This window comes from Vipera ursinii (genome assembly GCF_947247035.1).
Source record: "Vipera ursinii genome assembly, chromosome: 2".
NCBI classification, from domain to species: Eukaryota; Metazoa; Chordata; class Lepidosauria; order Squamata; family Viperidae; genus Vipera; species Vipera ursinii.
In genome coordinates, this window is record NC_139513.1 from 90,977,024 (window position 1) to 91,003,103 (window position 26,080).

Sequence of the window (26,080 nt, forward strand, 5' to 3'; positions counted from 1 at the left end):
TACTGCATTCTAACCACTGCGCCACCATAGCTGCAACACCTGTTTTTGTTCTTCTGATGTCCAGATCATGTGCTTCTGGTACTGCTTAAATATCAAAGATCACAGAACCCAACAACAAAGAAAAAAACACTTCATTGACTTCCATGGGGGCTAGCAGACCCAGAATTCCTGGTAGGAATCAGGATAATCAAGCATCAGTTAAATCATCTTCTGAGATCTAAGAATCATTCTATCTCTTTCTAATTTCTTTAAAAGACATTCCTTTGGCTTATCCTACTAGGATTTGAAAGAGTTCTAAATGTGTAATTCAATCTTAGCTTTTGCTTTGCTTAAATAATCCTTATTTATTGTGGCAAATAATTTGTTGCAACAATATTATTGCAAATTATTTGCAAGACTGTTGCAACATTTTTTATATGATCAGCTGTGAATATCTTGGAAAAGGTACATGAAGTGGCTTACTTTTTCTTGTCTTTGTCTTTCTTCAGTGGCTGCTGTGAAGTGGCTTGCAGGTTCTGACACTGTAGCGTTTCAACTGCCACCTTCCGCCTGTTAAAGGCATTCATCTCTTCCTCAAGCTCTCTTCTTTTCTCCTCCACTTTCCTCTTTTCTTCCTGATGCATTCGCTTGAGATGTTCAAACTTCTCATGCAGCTGGTGGGAGAAAAGAAAGAAAATCTAACCCAGGCTCTGTCTGGCACTAAAACCGATTCTAGCCTGCAAAAATGTCTTCTAATGAGGCAGATTACTCCAGAGTATCCATTACACGTCATGTCAGAGGATACGCTGTGTAAAAAACGTATATATGTGGAATACTGTAGTCATGTAGGATGTTTCAATTACATAGCAAATTTACAAAAAATTAACAGGGTTCCTATTTAACCCTAAGGATTCCTAAGCCTTCTCCCATAAAAATCTTCCAACCTCACAAATTGGGTGAAAAAAGTGTTTTCCCCCCTCCTCCTCCTCCTCCTCTACCAACACCACCTCCACCACCACCACATTATTATTTATGAATAGTATTACTTTGGCTTATGGGCCAAAGAAAATTAACAGTACAGCCCCTGGACACAAGTGCCCATTTTAGCTCTTAAGACTTGCATGATTCTATGCTAATCCCAGGCTGCATTAATAGAGTATGTGAAATAATAGTACTGCTTTATAAAGTCTTAGTAAGACCACACTTAGAATACTGTATCCAGTTTTGGTCACCATATTATAAAAAAGATGTAGAGACTCTAGAAAGAATGCAGAGAAGAACACCAAAGATGATTAGGGGGCTGGAGGCTAAAACATATGAAGAGTAGTGGCAGAAATTGGCTTTGTCCAGTCTACTGAAAAGAAGGACTAGGGGTGACATGATAGCAGTGTTTTAATATCTGAGGGGCTGCCACAATGAAGAGGGAGTCAAACTATTCTCCAAAGCACCAGAAGGCAAGTCAAGAAACAATGGATGGAAATTAATCAAGGAGAGAAGCAACCTAGAACTAAGGAGAAATTTCCTAACAGTGAGAACAATTAATCAGTGGAACAGCCTGCCTTCAGAAGTGCTCCATCATTGGAGGCTTTTGGACAGCCACTTCTGTAAATTCCTTTTACAATTTCAAGGTAATCCTTCCTTAAAATATCATTTTTCTGCAATTATACACTCCCTTATTCTTAATTAGAGGGATTATTTCTTTGAGAATGTATATAAGCATTCTGTAGTGTGGTCAGGTTTATAGCAGTTTTTTTATACTGCTAATGTACATCATGTTTGATTGAGGAAACAAAAAGTTCTAGTTCCCTTTGTTTTAAATAAATGGCTTGCTGCATGTATCAATCAGTAAACTGTGGATTCTACCAGTTTACTGACTGATACATGGGCAATTTCATTACTGTAAAGTAAGCAGGTTCATGGGAAGTAACAAACTTCTATGATACCATCAATTTGGGGGCATTTTAAAACATAACAATTATGTTACCCGTCTCCCAGGGAAATTAGTCTTCCGACTTTTACGTCTTACGTAGTTCCACATCGTTGAAACAAAACAAAATCAAATAAGCTAAAGAAATGGCAAGGCTCCCTTTAACATCCACAGTGAGATGGGTGGCCAACAAATTTAATAAATAAATAACCAACATCTTCATACAAGCATTGGCTTATAAACATAAGCAGACCCACCCTTGCATATAAGTGTTTTGTGTCCTAATACTGAATTTCCAGAGGGATTTAATGATCTACCAGTGGAAAGATAATATTAGGCCAGTTTGACCTGTTTAATATAGAAGGAACTGGAGATTCCCTTTTAGAGCATTTGATTTGTACAGGCAAAACAAAAAGAAAATCTCAGTCCTAACTAATGTAGGAATTTGTCTCGTAGAGTCATTGTCTCCGCCATACTCACTTCTCTCTCCTTTTCTTTCAGTTCAGACTCCGTCTCCTTGACCTTGTTCACAAACATTTGTCTCATTTCCTCCTCTTTTTTTTGCAATTCGCAAAGGAACTCTTTTCTTTTGGTCTCATACGTTTCTTGAAGGCTGGTGGAAAATACAAAGTTCCAAATTGTCCAGACATTAAAAGAAAGGTGTAAGATACTATTCCAGGTCACACACATCTGAACGTGCATCCTTTTATACCCACCTTGGAAAAATTGGCATGTGTCGGAAAAGGGAGAAAACCAGCAGAGAGAAAACATGAAGAGAGAGCATGTCAACACTACTCTGAGAGTAAAACCCCTACAGACCCCAAGAGAACATCCAGTTTTCACTGCTCCCTGCAGTATATTAATGGGGGGGAAAGGAAAGAAGAAAGGTAATGCTTTCTTACCTGAATGGCTGGCTGTCAGGATCTGTGTCCTTAAAACCCATTTCTTCTAGCTTACACCGTCTATAAAGTTCATAATGGCGAGCATGAGTTTGCTCTCGCAAGTCTTCCATATTGACCCGGATCAGCATTTCCCGCAGTTTCATAAAGTCACAGTGGCTTTCATTTTCAACTGAGTTAAAACAAAGTGCAGATGTGAAAACACACACTGGAGAAAATGACTGATTCACGTAGAGGTAAGCATCTGCACATGCGCACGTGTGTGAACACACACACACACACACACACACCTCTTTCAGGATTAATGCAGCATTTCAGCATCCTCTAGAAAAAGTAAATGTGTTGGAATAGGGCAGAGGTAGGCAACCTTGGCTCTTTTATGACTTGTGGACTTCACAACTCCCAGAATTCCTGAGCCGGCATGGCACAGCATGGAAACCTCTCCCTTTCTCCTCAGCATGGCTGGCTCAGGAATTCTGGGAGTTGAAGTCCACGAGTCATAAAAGAGCCAAGGTTGCCTACCCCTGGAATAGGGAAATTAGGAATGATGATAGACTGCTGACTCCGGTGTATATTTTGCTCAGAAATTCATCACCCTCACTTCAAAAGGGCTCACTCCCTTGCAGCTGTGTCAAAAGAGGTGCAATGTTTGGGAACACCAACGAAGCAACTCTCTCTGAATCGTTAAAGCAGTCATGAGGAAGCCTGAAACATGACATCTCTGATTTACTGAATAGCAGAGACTGATTTATTTATCCAGCATTTGCTCCAAATCATTTTTGAAATCATATTATTCATAGGATACTGGAAGCTACATTCAGAGCCAATTACAAATATTAAATCAAATTGTACATCGTTATTAAACTATGACACCCTTTTTCTCTTTTTACTTAATGTGTTCAAACATTTGTATGCCTTTCCACAGATACCAGTTTGGTACAGCGGTTAATGTGGTGACCTAGAAACCAGGAGATTGTGAGTTCTAGTCTTACCACACCAGTCATTCTTTGTCAGACCAACCTACCATACAGGGTTGTTGTGGGGAAAATAGGAGGAGGAGGAAGTATTAGCTATGTTCGCCAGCTTGAGTTACTTAAAAAGTAATGAAGGTAGGATAAAACTCAAATAAATAAAAAGTTTAGGATAGTTAAACAATCAAAACTTGTAATGGCAAAATGAAAGTGTAATAGAAACAGTGGCAAGAGAATAAATAATCTATTAAATATTAAAATTATGCAGAGCCAAATCCACAGGTGAATTTATAAAAATAACACTTAAGGAAACAACAGCAGCAACAACAAAATGCTAGTGAAATGATCTTTCTGAATGATTGTTTCATGAACATGACACTCACCGGCATTCCAAAATTACGTTTTAATAAGCCTATTCCTTTTAATATCTAGAGTAGGCACTATTCTTTTATTCAAATATAATACACACAAACGTACACATACATACTGTATGAGTTAGCCAAAATAGATAAAAAAGGTTGATAAAAGTATGATAATAATTGACAGGTGAATAAAAATGTCAAATCCACATCTGGCTCACTGTGCAATCAACCACAAGAACAACAGCAGCAATAAATATTGTTTAACAAGCTACAACATGCAAGGATTTCAGCCACTGTTAAATATGGCTGGAATTACAACCTACCTTGAACAACACCCCATGGATACTGCCGAGCTCTCACCATTTTATTTCCCACTTTTACTTCTTCTGTGCTTCCAACAACAGCAAATGGTAGATGAGCCTTTGAGGAAAAACATAACTATGCAATTCAGGGCAAAACAATAGAACTGTCAAAAAGGGTTGTTGTTGTTTTTACTTTTAAAGCAAATTTCCTAATACAAAACAATATCTTTTTATGTCTATGGAATCAGCATGATGTTAAGACAGGATTGCCAGGACAAACAAAACAAATCCTAATTTTTGAAAAAATATCATTCTACAGTCCATAAAAAAAGATTACTCCTGAATTTGCAATAAAATCATGTATGGAATTTTTAAATCCTCCAGTTTTGTGAATAATATTATTTCTGGCAGTCTTTACTTACTGCATACTGTATTCACACACAGACGTTTATTTTGAGCAATCATAGATAGAAGAATGAGCCAAACAGAACAAGCCCTTTTGTTTCACAAATCATTATGGCATACTAAACAATAGTTTGCTATTCTAGTTACTTGCAGGAATAGCTAAAATAGCAGAATAGCCAGGAGATTTTTCTGCCACATTGCATGTTGTCAGATTAAGCTAGAGCCAATCATTTTTTTCCCTACAAGATAATTTCTATATAAATTTCCAGGAAGGCCAGACAATTTCTGTGTGAACCATGTTACAGAAAATTTGAAACCCTTTTATCACTTGTGCAATACCAAATTCTGTAATGCAATGATGAAAAGAAGATACACCTGCTCACAGAACTAACCACCTCTGTTTTATTAATCACATCAAGTTTAACATGTTAGCTATCTTGTTTTAAGTAATATATATTTACACGTGCAGAGGTAATTACAGTACTGTACAGTACAACACATTTTTATTTGGTATTTTATCTTTTTTTATGCCTGTGTTATCTCATATATTTGAATTTACTTTTGTGTTGCATTTCTTTTCTCTCAGCACAATTTACTCCTCATGGGATTATTGTAAGAAATTTGAATTTCAAGCTAAGTGGGCTTTAATATAATAGATTAATAAACAGTGGGGGGGGAGTCAATTTGGCATAGAAGCTAAAGTGCTGGATCAGAAATTGGGAGACTATGACTTCTAGCATAAACCACGTCACAGGATTGTTATTGAGGAGAAATAGACGGTGGGCGCATTATATATGATGTCTTGAGTTGTGCAAAGCAAAGACAAGATATAAATATAATAACAAATTAAAAAAGAAACAGAAATATTTTGTTCCCTTAGATGGCAGATACAATATCATTTTTCTTTCTCCTCCTCTTCCCTTCTGTGAAATAGAGTAGTTATGTTCATCAATCTGACTGATGTTTTGCTTTAACACAATATATGTCAAAATTATTTCAATATTCTCAATCTAAAATTTATCCACGAATGTAAAGAAGGACCACATATTGACTTTCCAGACTGCATAACAAAACCAGATTCCATTCTAAACATACAGTAAACATGAAATGTACCAAGGGAGAAGGATTATATTCCACACCAAATCATTGGGTTGGGTTGGTTTAAGAAGTGGAAGGAATAAACGTTATTATAATGGCATTCACCAGCTAACACAACATACAGTTACTCAGGGCCACTGCTACAAATACAGAACCATAACAAGTCTGCAGAAGAAGCATGCTACTTACATTCATCACAGAGTTAATCTCAGATACAGAATCATCATCGGTAGGGAACTGATAAATCTGAACGCCATTACTGACCAGTTCGCTCATTATCTTTATCTTAAACTTGTGCAATTCACTCTTGGAAATAGTATCAGCCTTGGCAATGATGGGAATAATGTTCACCTGGAGAGCAGTGAAAAAACAAGAAATAATTAAAAACTGAGCTTTCTGTAATCAGTCTTGAGTTAGCTACAGAATGAATTAATGCCAACTATGAGTGCAGGCAGAATTAACCATTAAATGAAAGTGGCTAAAAGATGAATGTAAAAAGATGTGAACAAACTGCAGCAAGTTCAGAGAAGGGCTATCAAGAGGTAAAGGAACTGGAAACCAAGCAAGGAAAAATAGTGAAAAGAACTGGATATGTTTAGCTTACAGAAGCGATGACTGGGAAAATATATAATTGTCTCTGTAAATTCTTGTAAAGGATTTGTTTGCTCTTGTCCTGGTAGACAGGACCTGAATCAGTTTGTTGTTGTTAGTTGTGAAGTCATGTCCGGCCCATCGCGACCCCATGGACAACGTTCCTCCAGGCCTTCCTGTCCTCTACCATCTTCTGGAGTCCATTTAAGCTCACACCTACTGCTTCAGTGACTCCATCCAGCCACCAGCATTAGGATTTTCTCCAGTGAGTCCTTCCTTCTCATTAGGTGGCCAAAGTATTTGAGTTTCAACTTCAGGATCTGGCCTTCTAAAGAACAGTCAGGGTTGATCTCCTCTAGGACTTACCGGTTTGATCGCTTTGCAGTCCAAGGGACTCGCAGGAGTCTTCTCCAGCACCATAGTTCAAAGGCTTCAATTCTTTGGCGCTCAGCCTTTCTTATGGTCCAACTTTCACTGACATACATTGCAACTGGGAAGACCATAGCCTTGATTATACACACTTTTGTTGGCAGGGTGATATCTCTGCTTTTTAGTGTGCTGTCTAGTATTTGCCATGGCTTTCCTCTCCAGGAGCAAGCATCTTTTAATTTCTTGGCTACAGTCCCCATCTGCGGTGATCTTGGAGCCCAGGAAAATAAAATCTGTCACTTCCTCCATTTCTTCCCCATCTATTTCTCAGGAACTGAGAGGGCCGGATGCCATGATCTTGGTTTTCTTAATGTTAAGTTTAAGCCAACTTTTGGACTCTCCTTCTTCACCCGCAACAAGAGGCTCTTTAGTTCCTCTTCACTTTCTGCCATTAGAGTTGTATCATCTGCATATCTTAGGTTGTGGTTATTTCTCCCAGCAATCTTAATTCCAACTTTTGATTCATCTAGCCCTGCCTTTCTCATGATTTATTTTTATTTTATTTTATTTTATTTTGTTTTTATTTTATTTTATTTTTATTTTATTTTATTTTATTTATATTTTATGATGTGCTGAATCAGTTAGGAAAACTTAATTTAACATTTATATGTTTGATTATTTATCAAATTTATATAGAAGCCCATCTCACTCAAGGCAGGACTAGATGAATCAGAAGTTGGAATTAAGATTGCTGGGAGAAATCTTAAGTGTTGGTTGTCTTAGGTTGTGGATATTTCTCCCAGCAATCTTAATTCCAACTTTTGATTCACCTAGCCCTGCCTTTCTCATGATGTGCTGAATCAGTTAGGAAAACTTAATTTATATGTTTGATTATTTATCAAATTTATATAGAAGCCCATCTCACTCAAGGTAACTCTGGGTAGTGCACAATAGACAAAAATCAATAATATAATAAGAGCAAATATAAAAAAGACCACAGTAATAAATGCCTTAAAAATCCATAAATAAAACTCATAGTTGAAGGAAATACGTACATAAAATTGTGAAGAGGTTAGGGCTAGATGATTTCTGAAGCAAATTAACTCTACACTTTTTCACAACTCTTCGTAACACAAAATAAATTTAACTTAATAATAAAAGTGTGAATAGTTATATATATAAACGCATCTTAATTCATATCTCTCCTATTCTCTTTTGAAAGCTATTTCATTCCTAGGATTTTCTGTTCAGGGAAAATATGAGGAATGCATGAGATCTGATAAAAAACATGTGGCCTTAAAAACATTCAGCAACACAGGCTGACCAAAGTAAATAAGATCCTCTTTGTATGCTGCTGAATACTAATTGCTTTTGATGGCACATCAAAAGAAGTGACAGGTGCAAAAATACTCAGATTATGAAGCAAGGTTTTTTTAAAAAGAACATTGTCCACTCTAGAGAAACATCTTCCTACTCTGATAAACAAGCTACTTGTTTCATTCAGTCTAGAGTTCTGGGAGTTGCTGAGGTTGGGAAATGCTGTTCTAGACAAGTGTTGTCTTTTTCAGCTCTGAAAAGGGAATTGCCTGACTATGTCTTCTGCTGAGTGATCTTGCACTACCTTGATCCAGACTTGATCCCCCACCAGTAAGCCATCTCCCAAGCAAAAGTGGGATGGTTCAATCTGGATATTGGAGAAAGGTCGCTGAACATGCACAGAAAGTTTCCTTCTTCACCTCCAGATCACATGACTTAGGACCACTTGGGTCAGCACTTCAAAGGAAAGTGACATTGCAATCTAGGACACCTCTTCAAAGGAACATTTCAATCAGAGCTTGGGAAAACCATGCTGCCCCTTGGAATACCCCACCACACTCAACTGAATTGAAAGAGGAAAGTAGCATTTGTCCACAAGTCATAGAAGGGCCAGGTTTGAAGACCCCTGGCTAATGCTAATCTTTTCAGGTCCAATGATTCACTGAATGAGAACAAGAATACTGCCAAGTGGCAGATAGCATTATGCTGTATGATGATATATCCAACTGGTCCCTCAGAACCAGATATGCAAAAAATAAACAATACATGTAGTCTTCAACTTAAGAACATTCATTTAACAATGATTCTGGAGTTACAACAGCACTGAAAGAAGTTATTTTCAACCTGTCCTCGATATTATGACTGTTGTACCTCTCCTGTGGTCACGCTTGTGATTTGGGGGATTCATTTAAGATCAGTTGCAATGGCCTACAGCCACTAGGTCATGACTTGCAACTTTCCCAGACAGCTTTTAGGGCAGCTGGATTTCTTTAACGACCATGTGATGCACATAATGAGCACAGTAAACATGGTCATAAATTGGGTCTCATCACATGACAATTTATTTAATGACATCACTTTATTCCAATCCCAACTGTGGTCATATGTCAAGGACTCCATGTGCATCACGGAGGATTTGAGCTGAGGAGGAAGACAAATGGAAAAGAAGGGCAAAATTGTAGTCCAGCCCTTCTGACTTTTGGCTCCAACTCAACTTTCAGTCACAGAAGTTACATATGTCACGTGTAGGCAATTTGGACCCCAAGAGAGTAATGCCTGTGGATCCAATCCCGTCACACGGGTAAAATGCACACATGGCAAGAGATTACTTCTGGATATCTACCAGATATCTTGTAGTATATATTGACCACCCTAAAGAGGAGCCTTTCTGAAGAAAAGCAAAACTCCGGTTTCATTCCACAAAAAGTGCGAGCTGCATATGGTGTTTCGCATCTCACCTTTTGCCGTTAATATCCTGGAGAGTTTTATGAAGTAATAGAATTTGGAAACAGCTGGCAACCATAAAAGTGTTAACACTTCTTATAGGAAATTGCTTGACTTTTCATTCACTAGCTTCCCAATTAGTTTTACAAAATGGGTATGTTTGGTTTTTATTCTTTTAACTGAGAAAAATGTTTGTGTGTTCAAAAAAAAATAATCGACCAGCAGGATGTCTAAAAGCAAGTCTTATAAAAAGAATCACACCACTTCACTGAAATTAAGCTTCAAGTTGAACACCTGGCTACGTATGCAACAGTGAAAATCACTTTCCTAATGGCTACAGAAACAAAAACACAAAGATCTCCAGCAAATTCCAATGGATGGGTGCCCAGATTCATAACAGTTGGAAGATCAGAGAAGTCGCCTAATTCAATTCCTTTGTTGCGGGTCTTACACTCTAGAATCACATCCCTCCAGAGATTCAGATCACTCCAATCCTCATGACATACAGGAAACTATTAAAAAGACCTGGCTCTTCTCCCACATTTTGGGGCAGAAAGAAGGTTGAGCCTCTGCTGGATGGTTTTATTTGGTTATATTTTCTTTCTGAGGCTGTTCATGATTCTTTGTCATTTGCTTTTTTTAGTTTTAGTTGTAAGCAACTTAGAATTGCTAGGAATTGGAAGGGCTACAAGTTGTATATATGAATAAACTCCCTGCCCAGTGCAGGATCTACTAGAGCAGTATTTCTCAACCTCAGTATTTCTGACATACAACCATCCAATGGCTTTTGGAAGATCTCTGGTAAAGAAGAACTCATCACATAATGTGGCAGCTTGTTCCACTGGTTGACAGGTCATGCAGTCACAAAATCCCTCCTAGTATTCTAACTAAACAATCTTCCCTTTTAACCCACTGGTTCTGATCCTGCTCTCTGAGGCAACAGAGAGGAATTTCACTTCTTTTTCTACATGACAGCCTTCCAAATATTTGAAAACTGCTATCATATGTCTCCTCTTTTCTGTAGACTAAATATAGTCAGATTTTTTAAGCCATTCGTCATAGGGTTTGGTTTTTCCAGACCCTTCACCAGCTTGATCGCGCTCCGCTGAACTTGTCCCAAACTGTTATTGTCCTTTGGGAACTGTGGTGTCCAGAACTGGATATGAAGATCTCAACAGAGAATAAGAGCTGGGAAGAATTACTTTTCATGACCCAGACTTTATGTTCTTGTTAATGTACTCCAAGATAATATTCGTCTTCTCAGTAGCAGGATCATACTGCTTGCCTTTAAGAAAGACACCCAGATCTTGTTCTTTCTCTTTCTACAGTGAGGAAATTACCATCGCTGGCTAGAATACAAAAAAACCCCCTATATATAAATAAGTTATGTGAATCTGCAGAGGCTCTGGAGTTACTTTTGTCAAATAGCAGTTTGCTATAGAGCACAACTGATATTTGGTTTCAGTTCCAAAAGGGGACATTATTTGCAATTCAACTACTAAAAAAAAATCAGAGCAAATTGGGTAAGTTTTAACATACAATTTTCTGGAGATCTTCTAGCAAATAAAATATGCAACAGTTTGAAGTCTCGTGACATCTTGTAGTTTTCACCTTTACAGTATGTTCCTGTACTATTTCTTGAGTTTAGAGTCTAAATCAGGGGTGTCAAACTCAATTTCATTGAGGGCCGCATCAGCATTGCGGTTGCCCTCAGGGGGCCGGGTGGGTGTGGCCTGGGTGGGCGTGGCCTACTGGGTGGGCATGGCCAGCTCTACATCGTTCGCATCAAGGGTGCCTGTGGGGGCCCGGGCAGGAGTGGGACAGATCTGAGGGTCTCTGGCAGGAGGAGGGTCTCTGGGCCAGGGCCAAGGCAGTGGGGGCCGTTCCCTCACTGTTTCCAGGATGGCTTCGCGGGCCGCATGAAACCACTTCACGGGCCGGATCTGGCCCCCGGGCCTTCTGTTTGACATGTCTGGTCTAAATCCTGACCTCTGGAAATATCACAAGGAAAAATCAAGCCTGGAGCTAGAAAAAAGATGCACACCATTTTATTCTTATTTAACAAGAGTGAGTCACAAAAGTCGTAAAGAGGCAAATATTTGGGGGGAGGAGCCAAGATGGTGGACAGGCAGCAAAGGCTGTAAAGAGCTCCTCCAAAATTAAAAGCTTTATTTTAATTTACTTTATTTTTATTTTAACGTTTTAACCTCTTTTAATATTGTATATATACATGAGCTCAATTTTAACAGCAAAGCAGGATAGACTGGTTCCTTAGGAACGAACAGCTAGAGGTGGTTCAGTTTGTTTGACTAGTTTTTTTTTAACTGCAATTCCAACCACCTATTACTGAGCTTAAGAATTCAGTTTTGAAGATGACTTTTTGGCTGTCTGGAAGTAATTAGATACAGGAGGCAGCAGCTGGTTTGGTCATGAGTTCAGCTGCACACAAATGCACAATGGAAGAGCAAGCTGGTTAAAAAGGTCACTTAGTGATGAAGTCACACTTGTAAACCAGATCCCTTAATACCATTGAAAATCCAGTCTACCCAAGTTTGACATCATCCTGCTGACTCTGCTGAACTGTTGAGCATCTGTCCCCGTTGGAAAGCAAAGTCAGATGCAGATATATATCTTTGCTGAGAAGATGTCTGATCTCCTGCCAGTACATATCATATCTAAATCACATATGTCTCAGAAGAGGAAAGCATCAGGGCAGGAAAAGGAAATTAAGTAGGAAAGAAATTTCTACTTAATTATATGTCAAATATTTTCATTTTTCAATCTTTCCCCTAAATTTCTTTATTTCTTCTCTACCATAGCAGATTCTTCAAAGAAACCAAATCTGAGATAATAGTTGCCTCCTTAAGAAAAGAGCAGATTATTATTTGAGAGAGTACTCACACTCCTTGAGCTGGACAGAAATAAGGAAGAGCCAAATATAATAGACGTTTTGTGGTAGAGGTTCACATCCCTAGTTTCCCCCTGTTTTATAACTCATTTCTGACCTGCTGTTTTGATGCAAGATCAATTATTTTAACCCATTTCCTTCCTCACCAGCCCCCAGAATTAAAGCACAGAAAAGAGGAGATAGACCAAAAAACAGCCCAAGGTTCACCTAGAGACAAACCTTGGGGCTCATTATATCCACGGAAAAGAGGTGTACGGGATTCTTCTCTGTAATCCATATCAGGATTAAGCAAAACAAGGATTAAAATTGTGCTCATCTCCTCTTCAGCAGAAAATCTCTTAAAATATCTGGAGAAAATTTATGACCTGAGTAGAACTTGAAAGTTGTTAATGCTTATCAAGTGACAGGAGAATTTCATATTATATGAAAATTTTCAATTACAGCCATGTCCACCAATATCTTCAGTAGTCAGATTGATTTGTGCATGAACCCATACTACATCAAATCTCTCCAAGGGTAAGGAAATAATCATGTCCAGAAAGCTACAGCCACATACAAGTGCACTGGTTAACATCTACATATCCAGCATGCAACCCAAACTGCAAAATCAATAACATATTAGGTAACAAAATCTACAGTGAATGAACTTCTGCCTTGACTCCAGAAGCTGTGAGTGCTCCATCACTAGAGGTTTTTAAAGAAGAGATTGGACAGCCATTTGTCTGAAATGGTATAGGGCATCTCACTTGAGCAGGAGGTTGGACTAAAAGACCTCCAAGGTCCTTTCCAACTATGTTATTCTGTTTTGAAGTAGTACTGCTTAAAATCCAGACCACTAGATGACAGCAGAGAGTTAAAGGGTTTCTTCACCTATTTGCTAACATCATATGGTTAAATATTTAAAATTCCGCATCTGGTTGTCCTAGGACAGTGATGGTGATCTTATGATATGTGTGTCACAGGCAACATGCCTGTCATTTTTGGTGACATGTCAGGCCTCCCTCTGAAAGTTGCACAAGAGGACTCTGTTCTCACATACCTTCTGGAGCCTCTCAAAATCACGTGAGAACAGGGCATGCTTTCCTGCTCTTTTTAAAGGCTACAAGGACATGCAAGAGCCTTTTCCAGTTTCCAGGTTGCCTGCAATCCTGAGCTGCCTCAGGTAGGAATTTCAAAAAAACATTTACAATTATGTATTTAATTATTAAATATTAAATTTATATAATTCATTTCTCTTTGTTATTGTTTCTCTTTTGTCCGTCCATGTGTGTTTTTGTGCGACATGCCAACAGAACCAAGGTAGGCGCTTCTTTTGAATTTTTGATACACCAAGCCCAAATGGTTCTGTTGTGATTCAGGGTCAGCCTGTGGGTTCGGCAGTTGGGTCGGACGATTCAGAGGAGGAGGAGGAGGAGGAGTTTGGAGAGCCAGCAGAGGACAGTTCTGAGGCTTCGCAGAGCTCTCAGCCAGGCCCCTCCCATCTGGTTACTACGCAGACCCAGCTGTGTGAGCCTGACAGCGTGGATGAAGATGATCCACAGCTGGCCCTGTTCAAGGACGCCCGACGCAGGAGGCAGTCAATCAGGAGTAAACAGAGGAAGGCAATGGGGCACCTCGGAAGGAGGCAGAGATAAGCCACGCCTTGAACTGTTTAAAAGGGGAATGTGTGGGAGGGCTGGTTTGCTGAAGGCAACCGTTTGAATAGCTCCTGTTTTAGTGGTTCGTATTTTGTTTTGCTCAATTTGCTCTGTTTTGGATCTGTTTTGTGTAAATAAATTTGGCGGGCTTACTTCCAGCCTTTTGTCTTTTGTAAAGGGGTTGTCCCTGCCTTTTCTGCAGGGCCAGTAGTAGGCTGGAACAGAACAGGTTCGCCATCACTGTCCTCAGATGAGGAACCTCCTCAGCATTTTTTAGCAGATTAGATGCTGCTGCTACTATTTAGAAATAGTACTGGTTTCTTTTGTTTCTTTCTTTCTTTTACCTTTTAAAAGGCCACTCATCATCATCATCATCATTTACTTATTGTTGTTGTTATTGTTATTATTATTATTCACATGAATCTCTTTGCATCAATGACCTTTATGGTGGGCCTTCAGTTCTCCTTGCAGCATGAACTTGCAGCATGTCCAGTACTATGTTTTCCACCTAGCTGTTGAAATGTTCTAAGGTGAGCAATAATGACTCGTCAACACATACAATCACCCTCACTTTATTTTGTTCACATCTCGGTAGGATGCAGCTTGTAACACTGAGGCTGCGTCATCATTTTGAATTGCCAAAGTAATGGAAAAACAGTCAACAGTTTGGTTAAAATAATTCCAATAAAGTGAAGATGGTGAAGTCTTATAAAAACTGGGAACAGCATTTATACAATTCTTCTGAGTGAAGGTGGAAAAGAAATCTTCTGATAAAGAGAAGGGTTAGAGCAGGGGTAGGCAACCTTGGCTCTTTTATGACTCGTGGACTTCAACTCCCAGAATTCCTGAGCTAGCATGGTTGAAGTCCACGAGTCATAAAAGGGCCAAGGTTACCTACCCCAGGGTTAGAGTTCTATAAAGTTTTTGTTCAAATTATCTGACATTTATTTATGCTTTCAGATGACGGAAGGAAAATTCCCAACCAAGCACATCATTAAGATTGATGATAAGGAAGAAGGAAGACAGGTAGACAAAAATAAGAGCCAATATTTGTGATGATGTGGGGATACTTACTTTGCTGTCCAGCTTTTTCATGGTCACCAGATCCAAGGACTTCAGTGAATGGCCAGTTGGGGTGATAAAATAAAGGCAGACATGGATTCTTGTATCATGATAATTAAAAAGGGAACGCCGGATTTTTAGCTCTTCTTGTAAATAATTTTCAAACTGCGTGTCAATGTAATCTACTATTGGCCTGTAACTAAAAACGAATTCCATTAGCAACTTGAATGGTACCATTTACAAAGAATGACTAAACGTGTTCAACATGACTGCAGGTTTCCATCCACTAACCTTCATAAAATCTGAGTAAAAGAGATATTGAACAACCTCTAGTGCTGGCTGAAACAGAGTAAACTAAAACACCGGGCATGTACAAAGTGCTAAACTAGTTCTGAACTAGTGCTGGATTTTACCTTCAAAGGTCTTGCACTATTGGCTGTTTTGGTGCACACCACTGGGAACTATAATCTGACAATATCTGTCAATCATGCATTCCAATACGGGGTGTCAAACTCAATTTCATTGAGGGCCGCATCAGCATTGCGGTGCCCTCAGGGGGCCGGGTGGGTGTGGCCTGGGTGGGCGTGGCCTACTGAGTGGGCGTGGCTAAAGTGCATATGGCCTACTGGGTGGGCATGGCCAGCTCTACATCGTTCTCATCAAGGGTGCCTATGGGGGCCTGGGCAGGAGTGGGACAGATCTGAGGGTCTCTGGCAGAAGGAGGGTCTCTGGGCCAGGGCCAAGGCAGTGGGGGCCGTTCCCTCACTGTTTCCAGGATGGCTTCGCGGGCCGCATGAAACCATTTCATGGGCCGGATCTGGCCCCCAGGCCTTGTGTTTGACATGTCTGCAATACCAGGATTACAGCAATCATAGTTAGCCCTAGCCCAACTACCCCCAAACTAAAGATTGATTACACAACTGGAATGCCCTTCTACAAGCAGTAAATACTTTTCCTGTTGCACAACATCCTCCTAGTGTGCATCTTCTACTCAGACAACAATGATCTTTGGCTGCTTCTTTTTATGAATGAAGATGTGCATGCTTAATACAGCCATTGGAAATCATGGAAGTTCACTGAATGACTTTGGGCAAGTCAATGTCTCAGACCGACCTATCTTACAAGATTGTCGAGACACTGAAAGAGGGAGTGTTTGATGATCTAAGCTTCTGGAGCAAAAATTGGATATAAATCCCATGACTAAATGAACGCTATGGGGACACACCAATAACTTGACTGGAGGAATTCCTTGCAATAAAAATAACAAGGATATCTCATCAATTTCAGGTCACCCTAAAAATCTTTGCTTTAAATACTTCTTTAGATTTGATTCTCAAGTGCTGTACAAATCAAATCATGGATTAACTGCATAAACTTCAGTCTATGACATTTTCTACATTTTGACTTGAAATACAAGTTTTGCTGTACATGAAACACGCATTACAGAATCCTGGAAGTCATTTAGAACCTTTGGGAATTGAACACCATGGAAGCTAAAGTCAGTATTAAATAACTCCTGTTTCCTATGATGACCCTCTGGGAAACTCATATGTAGGATATAAAAACAACAGTACTCTCCTGTTGCTGTTCAGCATTGGAACATACAGCAGATACTAGCACCATTGCTTTATTTTGGAAGGAAGGGGTATAGCAGCTGCCATCTCTCAAGTAGAATGAACAAAATTGATTCCAGCCAACTAGCTTTGTGGGGAAATGGGAGGAAGGGAATCAGGATATCTGAGGGAAAAAGAGCTCCAAAGCCTCACTCTTTCATCTTCCTTTCAACATGTGCACAACCCAGCAATTTACATTAGAGCCAGTGGAGAAATTGAGAATGACTACAACTTGCAGGCTCAGGATCAAAAAAAAAGTAGAGCCTTCATTAACTGTTTAGTTTCCTACCAAGTCTCATGGAAATGTTATTAAATTTGGCAATTGCATGGATAATGTTATAGCTTAGCCACAAGATGGCAATGGATTGTATTTTATCTGGGTGACATCTGAAATTTCCAATCACTGTTCTCTTCTTCCTGACTGTTGTGTTGTCTAAGCTTTCCATCGCAGATATTATAAGCAGCCAATCACAAGCACAATAGATAAACTCTTGTATTCCAGGAATATACACATCCTTTTCCCATCAAAGCAATGCAAATGTTTCTAGACCAAACTGGAAAGTAACTTGCCTTTCATCTTTATTTATCTGATCTCCAAAGCCCACAGCATCTACGATGGTCAGCTTTAGGTGGACATTGCTTTCCTGCAGATCATATGTGCGTGGCCGTAAACGGACTATCTTCTCATAGTGAGTAGCTTCCTCTGTCTCAAATGTTGTGTTAAAAAGAGTGTTCATCAGGGTAGATTTCCCAATGCCGGTTTCACCTAAAAAGATTAAAATGTTTATTCCAACGGTGATCAACAAATGCTAAAAAAAAAAGAAAGAGCATCCTGAAGAAACATAATACTATATTTTTACATCTAAATGTTCAGCAATTGATAAAGCTTAGTCCTTTGTACTATGGACCTGGGATACATTTCCAGATATAAAATGGAAAAGCATCAAAACATCAGAAATAGTAAGGCAAAATATCTGCAGAATGTCATCACGATCCTGATCAAACTATAGTGCCAGAACGGAATTCTACTTTTCATCATGACAAACATAATCACATCTTTTTTTAAAAAAAAATTAACATTGTAGATAATGGCAAAAACATCATTTCAGGAATTTGTGTCCATTTTAATATATTTCATTTATCAAATTTATATAACTGCCCATCTCAATAAAGGTGACTTTGGGGGGCACACAGCAGTAGATAAAAAACTAGCAAATACAAATATAAGAATCATAGTAACACATGGACGTGCATAAAAAAATTCTTGATGGAACAAAGTTAGAAGATCATGTGAATAGAAAATGGAAAATAGAAATATTTGCTGCTGGATATGGCAGGCAACTACTCTATGCATGTGCAAGAAAAACAAGAGTAACAAAGTTGGAAGGGATCTTGGAGGTCATCTAGTTCAACTTCCTGCTTAGCTAGGAGATTCTATAGTGCCATTTCAGACAAGTGGCTCTCCAATCTCTTCTTAAAAACTCCAGTGATAGAGCACCCACAACTTCTGAAGGCAAGCTCTTCTACTGGTTAATTGTTCTAACTGTCAGGAAATTTCTCCTTAGTTCTAGGTTGCTTCTCTCCTTGACTAGTTTCCATCCGTTGCTTCTTGACCTGCTTTCTGGTGCTTTGGAGAATAGCTTGTCTCCCTCTTTTTTGTGGCAGCCCCCGAGATATTGGAACACTGCTATCATGACATCCCCATTAAACTAAACTTTCATTAAAGAAAGGAACTGAATTATTGGAGTGGAACCAAACTACAATAAAAAAAACAAAGAAACATTCAGAGCTGTCCCAGATTGTTTAATACAGCAATTCATCTCCATCATTCCAACAATAATCACTGTTGAATGCAGAACATAACAAGAAACTTAAATTGTGAGGGAGGAGTTTAAAACCAAAGCTTAAAATGTTCCTTTTCATAGTAAAGGTGTCACATTACATCTTTTGACAGACCATGAAAACCAGCAAGTGAAAGCTGAAACTTAAAAATGTAAATATCTTTTAAAGCACAGCTTAAATTGTATAAGACTTTTTCCATAAATAATAATATTGTGGGTATCTAAAACTAAACAGTTTATTTAATAAGTCATTAAATATTTTAAAGCTACAATTTCTATACATAACAAGCCAGGAGTTGTAGAAACTCAATCCTGGACACATAAGGAGCCAGAAGGGTGATAGAATTAGATAGCTGAGCCTTCATTTTGATCACCAAAAGTTCATTCACTCAATGGAGTAAAATGACATCATTCACCTAAATGTTTCAAACTGGGTTCTGTTCTCACTCAGAAAAAATGTAAAGAAGGTCAAGATTCTGGAAAAAGATTTTGCTTCATTCCAAGACACAGCATGTGATAAACCACATTTGGAAAGTTTAATGTCTTAGCACATTAGCTATACTGTAGTTGTTTCAATTCGAAAAATCAGTTGGATTTATATACTGATGCAATGTATTGTGTACCGTAGTTTCCGGCGTATAAGACGACTTTTTAACCCATGAAAATCTTCTCAAAAGTCAGGGGTCGTCTTATACGCCGGGTGCTGAAACTTTAGGGACAGGGCTGGCTGGAAAACCTGGAGCGGATCTTCCATTTAGTCTATGCAGGGAAAGCGGGACCAATTGGAGTAGAAGCTGCAGTCTGTGATTTGTTACAGGCTGGGGTCTGGGCGTCTTTCCTTCTAAAATTGAAGAGCAGCTGTAGGCAGGTGGGGAATGCAAGAGCAACTTCAAAGGCAGGTGGGGAATACCAGAGCAGCTGCTTAGCTCTAAGGACACATTTGACTCAGGAACTGGGCAGGCTGGCTGGAAAACCTGGAGCGGATCTCCCATTTGGTCTTTTTTTTTTAATCCCATTTATATCCCGCCCTTCTCCGAAGACTCAGGGCGGCTTACAATTTAAAGCACAAATCAATGTGTTTAGCAATAGCCTTCATTCTATGTATATGCCTGCTTATTAGAGCTTTCACCCCCCCCCCCCAAGCAGCATTATTACAAAGTCAGCTTATACCTGGGAAGGATGGAAGCCTGAGTCAACCTTGAGCCTGGTGGGATGCGAACCTGCACTAATTGCAGGCAGCTGGTGTTACTTAAGGCTCTGCGCAGGGAAAGCTTTAGAGTGAATTAGGAAAAGTGAAAAAGTGAATTAGGAAAATAGGAAACGGTTGCTGGAATTGGGTATGTGTAGTTTAACAAAGAGAAGGGTGAGGGGTAACATGATAGCAGTGTTCCAATATCTCAGGGGCTGCCACAAAGAAGAGGGAGTCAAGCTATTCTCCAAAGCACCTGAAAGCAGGACAAGAAGCAACGGATGGAAACTAGTCAAGGAGAGAAGCAACCTAGAACTAAGGAGAAACTTCCTGACAGTTAGAACAACTAACCAGTGGAACAACCTGCCTCCAGAAGTGGTGAATGCTCCAACACTGGAAGTTTTTAAGAAGAGACTGGATAGCCATTTGTCTGAAATGGTATAGGGTTTCCTGCCTTAGCAGGGGGTTGGACTAGATGACCTCCAAGGTCCCTTCCAACTTATTATTATTATTATTATTATTATTATTATTATTATTATTATTATTATTATTATTATTATTATGTTTAATCCACTTGCACCTTGGTGGAGCAGTGGGCTAATGCCTCCTTAAGTAACACCAGCTGCCTGCAATTAGTGCAGGTTCGCATCCCACCAGGCTCAAGGTTGACTCAGCCTTCCATCCTTCCCAGGTAGGTAAAATGAGGACCCAGATTGTTGGGGGCAATAAGATGACTTTGTAATAATGCCACTTGGGGCCCCCCCAAAAGCCCTAATAAGCAGGCATATACATAGAATGAAGGCTATTGCTAAGCACATTGGTTTGTGCTTAAATTGTAAGCCGCCCTGAGTCTTCGGAGAAGGGCGGGATATAAATGGGATTAAAATTTAAAAAAAATTAAATTATGTTTACATGTTTGATGACAAACAGCGTTATGTTTATAAGTGAGTTTTCCTACTAAGTACCTGCATGTCATAAGCATTTGAATTAAAATTACCATATTAAAATCAAATCTGATGTTTTTTAATTTTTATTTGGTGTGCGTTGGAAGAGGGGTAGTCTTATACGGCGAGTATAGCCCAAACCCTATAATTTAACAGGAAATGTAGGGGGTCGTCTTATACGGCCAGTCGTCTTATACGCCGGGAAATACGGTAAGTCAGAACACATAAAATTCCCATAAAACAGTACGGCAAAAATCCAAATAAATCACATTATGGTTTAAAATGATGTGGGAACCTAGCTAATAGTAGAAGAATACAGGAAACTCACTTACAAGCTCCCTTTTATATCATCTTCTACCTGATCTTTCAGCTGAGATGGTGCAATAGACTTTTAGATACTTTTCTAGTAAGCTTTCCCTTTATCCTTATAACATGGCTATTATTATTCAGATTCTAAGCATTCCTCTTCACAATAAGCACTTTACTGACCTACACAGAGGATGTTGAAGCTGAAACCTTGCACCACTGATTTGCTGACAAGTTGATCAGGAAGACTGTCAAATCCAACATGGCCTCCCAAAGATAGGTTTCTTTTCTCTTCATTCTATTAAAAAGAATGACACCATTTTGCAGGAGTTATCTGGTGGAAGTTACATCATCATCATCATCATATCAAAAAATTAAAACCCAACCATTTTACTTGAAATACAGCAAACTCTCTAACTGGACAAGCATCTCTCCAGATGATCATTCAAAGAATGATCATGTTTTTATATGCCACTTTCCAGTATTCCACTATTAATTACAGGTAAACACCACGATAAAAGGGGAGTGAGGCTTACAGAGAATTAAAGAGATCAAAGACTATATTGTGTCACTTTGTTGAAAGGACAATTGCTTCCCAACAATCTTATTTCAGACATGCAATGCTTCAGGAATTATTATTGGTAGCCGGATAGCCTAATCTTCATAAAGCTATCCATCCCTTATTTGAAACCATTGAGGCTGGCTGACATTCATAAATTCTGGTAGCACATCCCATAATTTATTTTTATATGTTGTGAAATACAGTATTGCTGCCTATCAATTTTGATGCTAATTTTTATTGATTTATTACTAGTAGCTATTTTCTTAAATGTTCAAATTTGTATCATGTCACCTCAAAGAAATCTTTAATAATTTTCTCAGACTTTGCCATAAGAAACTATGTTCATAAGCAAATTTTGCTTTATATTTGTGGGAATATTACTGCAGGCAACTTCCAGATTTGTGTGTTTGTGTGCACCCAGCATATGCCCAATCAATCCTTATATCCACAGCAGAGCAAACATACATGCCTGGCTGAGGAATTCTGGGAGCTGAAGTCCACAAGTCATAAAAGGGCCAAGTTTGAAGACCTCTGGTCTATCAGCACACAACTGACTGGAATACAATGAGTTATTATCATGGAGAGGCCAAAGGAATGGTTTTTGATGATTGCAGCTTCAATTCCATACATAAAATAACAATACAGAGTAGTAGCAGAATAGAGATGGAAACAGGATACTAGATGCCTTCCTCTATTCCACACTATTAAAGAAACAATTTGGTGGACAGGCTGATGTGTCCAACAATATTCACTCTGACAATAATGAATCATATCACCTCGTCATCTGGAACTATATCTATTTCCCTTCTTGAAGCAATATCTTAGTTCTGCTCTCATCTCTTTCTCACTTCCTTCCATCTGTTCTTTTTCTCTCAGCATGGAGAAATAAACTGACACTTTCCCAGATGATTAGTTTATTAGATGGCTAAAAAAGTATTTTGACTTCAAGCCATGTAGAAATTCCAAAATCAGAAAGGATCGAACAGTAGCATTAAGAGCAGGATAATTCCTGCATTTCATAGCAATATTTTATTACAAGTTCTCACCTGACATAACATTTAAGCTGAGTAACACCACCAGTTGCTCAACCAAGAAAACCCAAATGCATAAGTTAGGATCTTAATATAAAATACAAGCCGTACACGTTTGTAAGGCAGGGGACATTTACTTATGTGCTTACTGGCCACGTTAGATGACAAATGATGGAAAATTTCCTTTTATACAAAATTTTGTTAAAACCTAAATATATACTAAGAGATAAGCCATCTATATATGACATCCCACATAATGTTATTCTAACATAAACATGTGTAGCTCTTTCCTAACCTTTATTACAGTATGTTTATACTGTAGAACTAAAGAGCAGAGTGCTGGAAAGATAGAAAAAGTGCATGAGAGAGAGTCCCATAATGAAGGTAAAAACAACTCTTGGCAACTGGCAAGAGTTCTGAATTGTGTCCCTGCTGCTTCTCTACCATGACAGTGTATGCAAAATACAATAGATTCCATTGCACTGAAGAAGACCCTATCTGGACCGGAATTTTCTGCAATTCACATGGAGGAGAGAGAAGAGAAATACAGGTGATAAGACTAAAGTTGTTGTTGTTGTTGTTGTTGTTAGCTGTGAAGTTGTGTCCGACCCATCGCAACCCTATGGACAACGTTTCTCCAGGGCAGCCTTCCTGTCCTCTACCATCTTCTGGAGTCCATTTAAGCTCACGCCTACTGCTTCAGTGACTCCATCCAGCCACCTCATTCTCTGTCGTCCCTTTCTTCTATTGCCCTCAATCTTTCCCAGCATTAGGCTCTTCTCCAGTGAGTCCTTCCTTCTCATTAGGTGGCCAAAGTATTTGAGTTTTAGCTTCAGGATCTGGCCTTCTAAAGAGCAGTCAGGGTTGATCTCGTCTAGGACTGACCGGTTTGATCGCCTTGCAGTCCAAGGGTCTCGCAGGAGTCTTCTCCAGCACCACAGTTCAAAGGCCTCAATTCTAAAGACTGAACCATAATCAAGCCTCTGTGTGTCAGAGGTACACTATGAGGCTGAAAAACCCATGTAAAGGCTGAACAGCAACAGGTGTTCTAAGAGGAAACACATCCTTCAAAAAGTTTAAACTGAGTGAAAACTAGAAAAACTAGTATTGATCCGTATTCCGTTGCTGCCACCGGCACGGGCACTTCCTATGCATAACCTATCCATCCATTAGCCAAACACCTATAATAGATGTGAGCTGGATTTTGTAGCTGTCTAGTCACATGACTTCTATGTTCTATATTTTGTACATTATCCAACCCTGTGAATAAAAATCACACACAAAAAGATGTTATATAGTTCTGAGGAGGACATTTCGACTGATATTTGTTTCATTCTCTCAGCCAGGCAGGATTAATCCATCTTCCCTTCTATTAGAGTCCCAGTTTCGTCTCCCACGTTACACTTTTTAAAATAGTTCCTTAAATGTTTCATGTAATGTGTAGTTCGGTAATCATGGTGGTATGAAAGAATAGAATAGAGCTGGAAGGGATCTTGTAGGTCTTCTACTCCAAACCCCTGCTGAAGCAGGAGAACTATACCATTTCAGACAAATGGCTGTCCAGTCTCTTCTTGAAAACTTCCAGTGTGCTTTGGAGAATTGTTTGATTACCTCTTCTTTGTGGCAACCCCTGAGATATTGGAACACTGCTATCATGTCACCCCTAGTCCTTCTCTGCATTAAACTAGACATACCCAATTCCAGCAACCGTTCCTTATATGATTTAGCCTCCAGTCCCCTAATCACCTTCATTGCTCTTCTTTGTTCTCTTTCTAGAGTCTCAACATCTTTTTTACATCGTGGTGACCAAAACTGAATGCAGTATTCCAAGTGTGGCCTTACCAAGCCATTGTAAAGTGGTATTATTAACACTTTATGTGATCTTGATTCTATCCCTCTGTTAATGCAGCCTAGTACTGTGTTGGCTTTTTTGGCAGCTGCTGCACACTGCTGGCTCATATTTAAGTGATTGTCCACTAGGACTCCAAGATCCATCTCACAGTTACAACTATTGAGCAAGGTACCCCCTATACTATACCTGTGCATTTGGTTTTTCTTGCCTAAATGTAGAACCTTACTTCTTTCACCATTGAATTTCATTTTGTTAGATAGCGCCCAGTGTTCGAGTCTGTCAAGACTACCTCTGCTATCAGGCTATGAACATTATGTTTATGAATATTCATAGAACTATATACAATATATATTTGACTAACAAACGCTGTCCTAACCTATGTGCTAGGAATTCTTCACCCTTGCTTTGTTTAATGTGTAAGTGAGATGAAATTATGACCAGTAAAATAAAACAAGAAATATGCAAAGGTTTTGTCATCTCCATGGCCTAGAAAGGAAGTAAACAAAGCCTTTGGCCAAGTGCTATGATTAGAATATGAATGCACCAAAAGACCAGAGAGATGTTCCTAGGCAACAGCCAGAATCCATGCTAGGCAGGTTTCGAGAAAAACTCTCTCACTGCTAAGCCCCAAAGTCTCAAACTCAGATTATCTGGAAAGGGAAGAAGAAAATGTGCCTTTGGGGGGGGGATGATTTGTTCAATTTCTAGTTGACCACCCAAGCCTTTCCGCTATTCCCCCTCCAGATATTAATATATTTATTTCAAAATAATACTGTTTTCTAACATTCATATTCCCAATGTGGAAAATCACTGATTTGGCTGTAGGACCTTCTTTATATATTTTAGTGCAAATATTCTGTATGCCACATGGAGTCTGTTAAGAGAATATACAAGACTTTACCTTTTGGAATTGCGGTGAATCAATGCAGTCTTAAATGCTTGACTACTTTAATATATCCTTGCCCCCTGTTCTTGTTGAAGGACCGATGGAGTATAATATCTGCATTTAAGGAACTTAATTTTTTTTAAGCACAGACTACCCGAGGCCTCAAAGGGAAGCTCTGCTCTGGTGTGGCATCAAAGGAAAAACTAGCAGGACCTTTAATGCAGGCAGAAGGCACTTGAAGCAGTCAGCCACAGCAAACTAACCCACTTAGACTCTTCGGGTGGAAGACATCACTTCTGCGACACTATAAGAGCCATGGTGGCGCAGTGGTTGGAATGCAGTATTGCAGGCGAACTCACTGCTCACTCCAGGAGTTCGATTCTGAGCGGCTCAAGGTTGACTCAGCCTTTCATCCTTCCAAGGTCGGTAAACTGAGGATCCAGATTGTTGGGGGCAATATGCTGACTCTGTAAACCGCTTAGAGAGGGATGTAAAGCATTGTGAAGCGGTGTATAAAATATAAGTGCTATTGCTATTTTGGGCCTTCAAACAACATTAGTCTTTTGTTCCAACTCTGTTAATGGAA

The 26,080-nt window shown here is 39.2% G+C and overlaps 1 protein-coding gene across 7 annotated transcripts in view; it reads right to left on the minus strand.

The window, feature by feature from the left end:
* The window catches only part of SEPTIN8 (septin 8), a gene marked incomplete at its 3' end in the record, with an annotated part of 90,649 nt that overhangs the window by 15,866 nt on the left and 48,703 nt on the right, over window positions 1-26,080 (minus strand). For 4 of the 7 annotated variants that reach the window (XM_083354391.1, XM_083354394.1, XM_083354393.1 and 1 more), the window contains exons 2-9: window positions 21,347-21,461; window positions 17,454-17,649; window positions 15,283-15,469; window positions 6,133-6,294; window positions 4,462-4,558; window positions 2,809-2,977; window positions 2,387-2,519; window positions 463-653 (exon numbers count right to left, since the gene is read on the minus strand). In XM_083354391.1, coding sequence (XP_083210517.1) covers window positions 463-653; window positions 2,387-2,519; window positions 2,809-2,977; window positions 4,462-4,558; window positions 6,133-6,294; window positions 15,283-15,469; window positions 17,454-17,649; window positions 21,347-21,461 — 1,250 coding nt within the window. Of the gene's footprint in view, window positions 1-458; window positions 654-2,386; window positions 2,520-2,808; window positions 2,978-4,461; window positions 4,559-6,132; window positions 6,295-15,282; window positions 15,470-17,453; window positions 17,650-21,346; window positions 21,462-26,080 lie in introns of those variants that run through there. The other 3 variants (XM_083354392.1, XM_083354396.1, XM_083354397.1) reach the window with 3 other exon arrangements.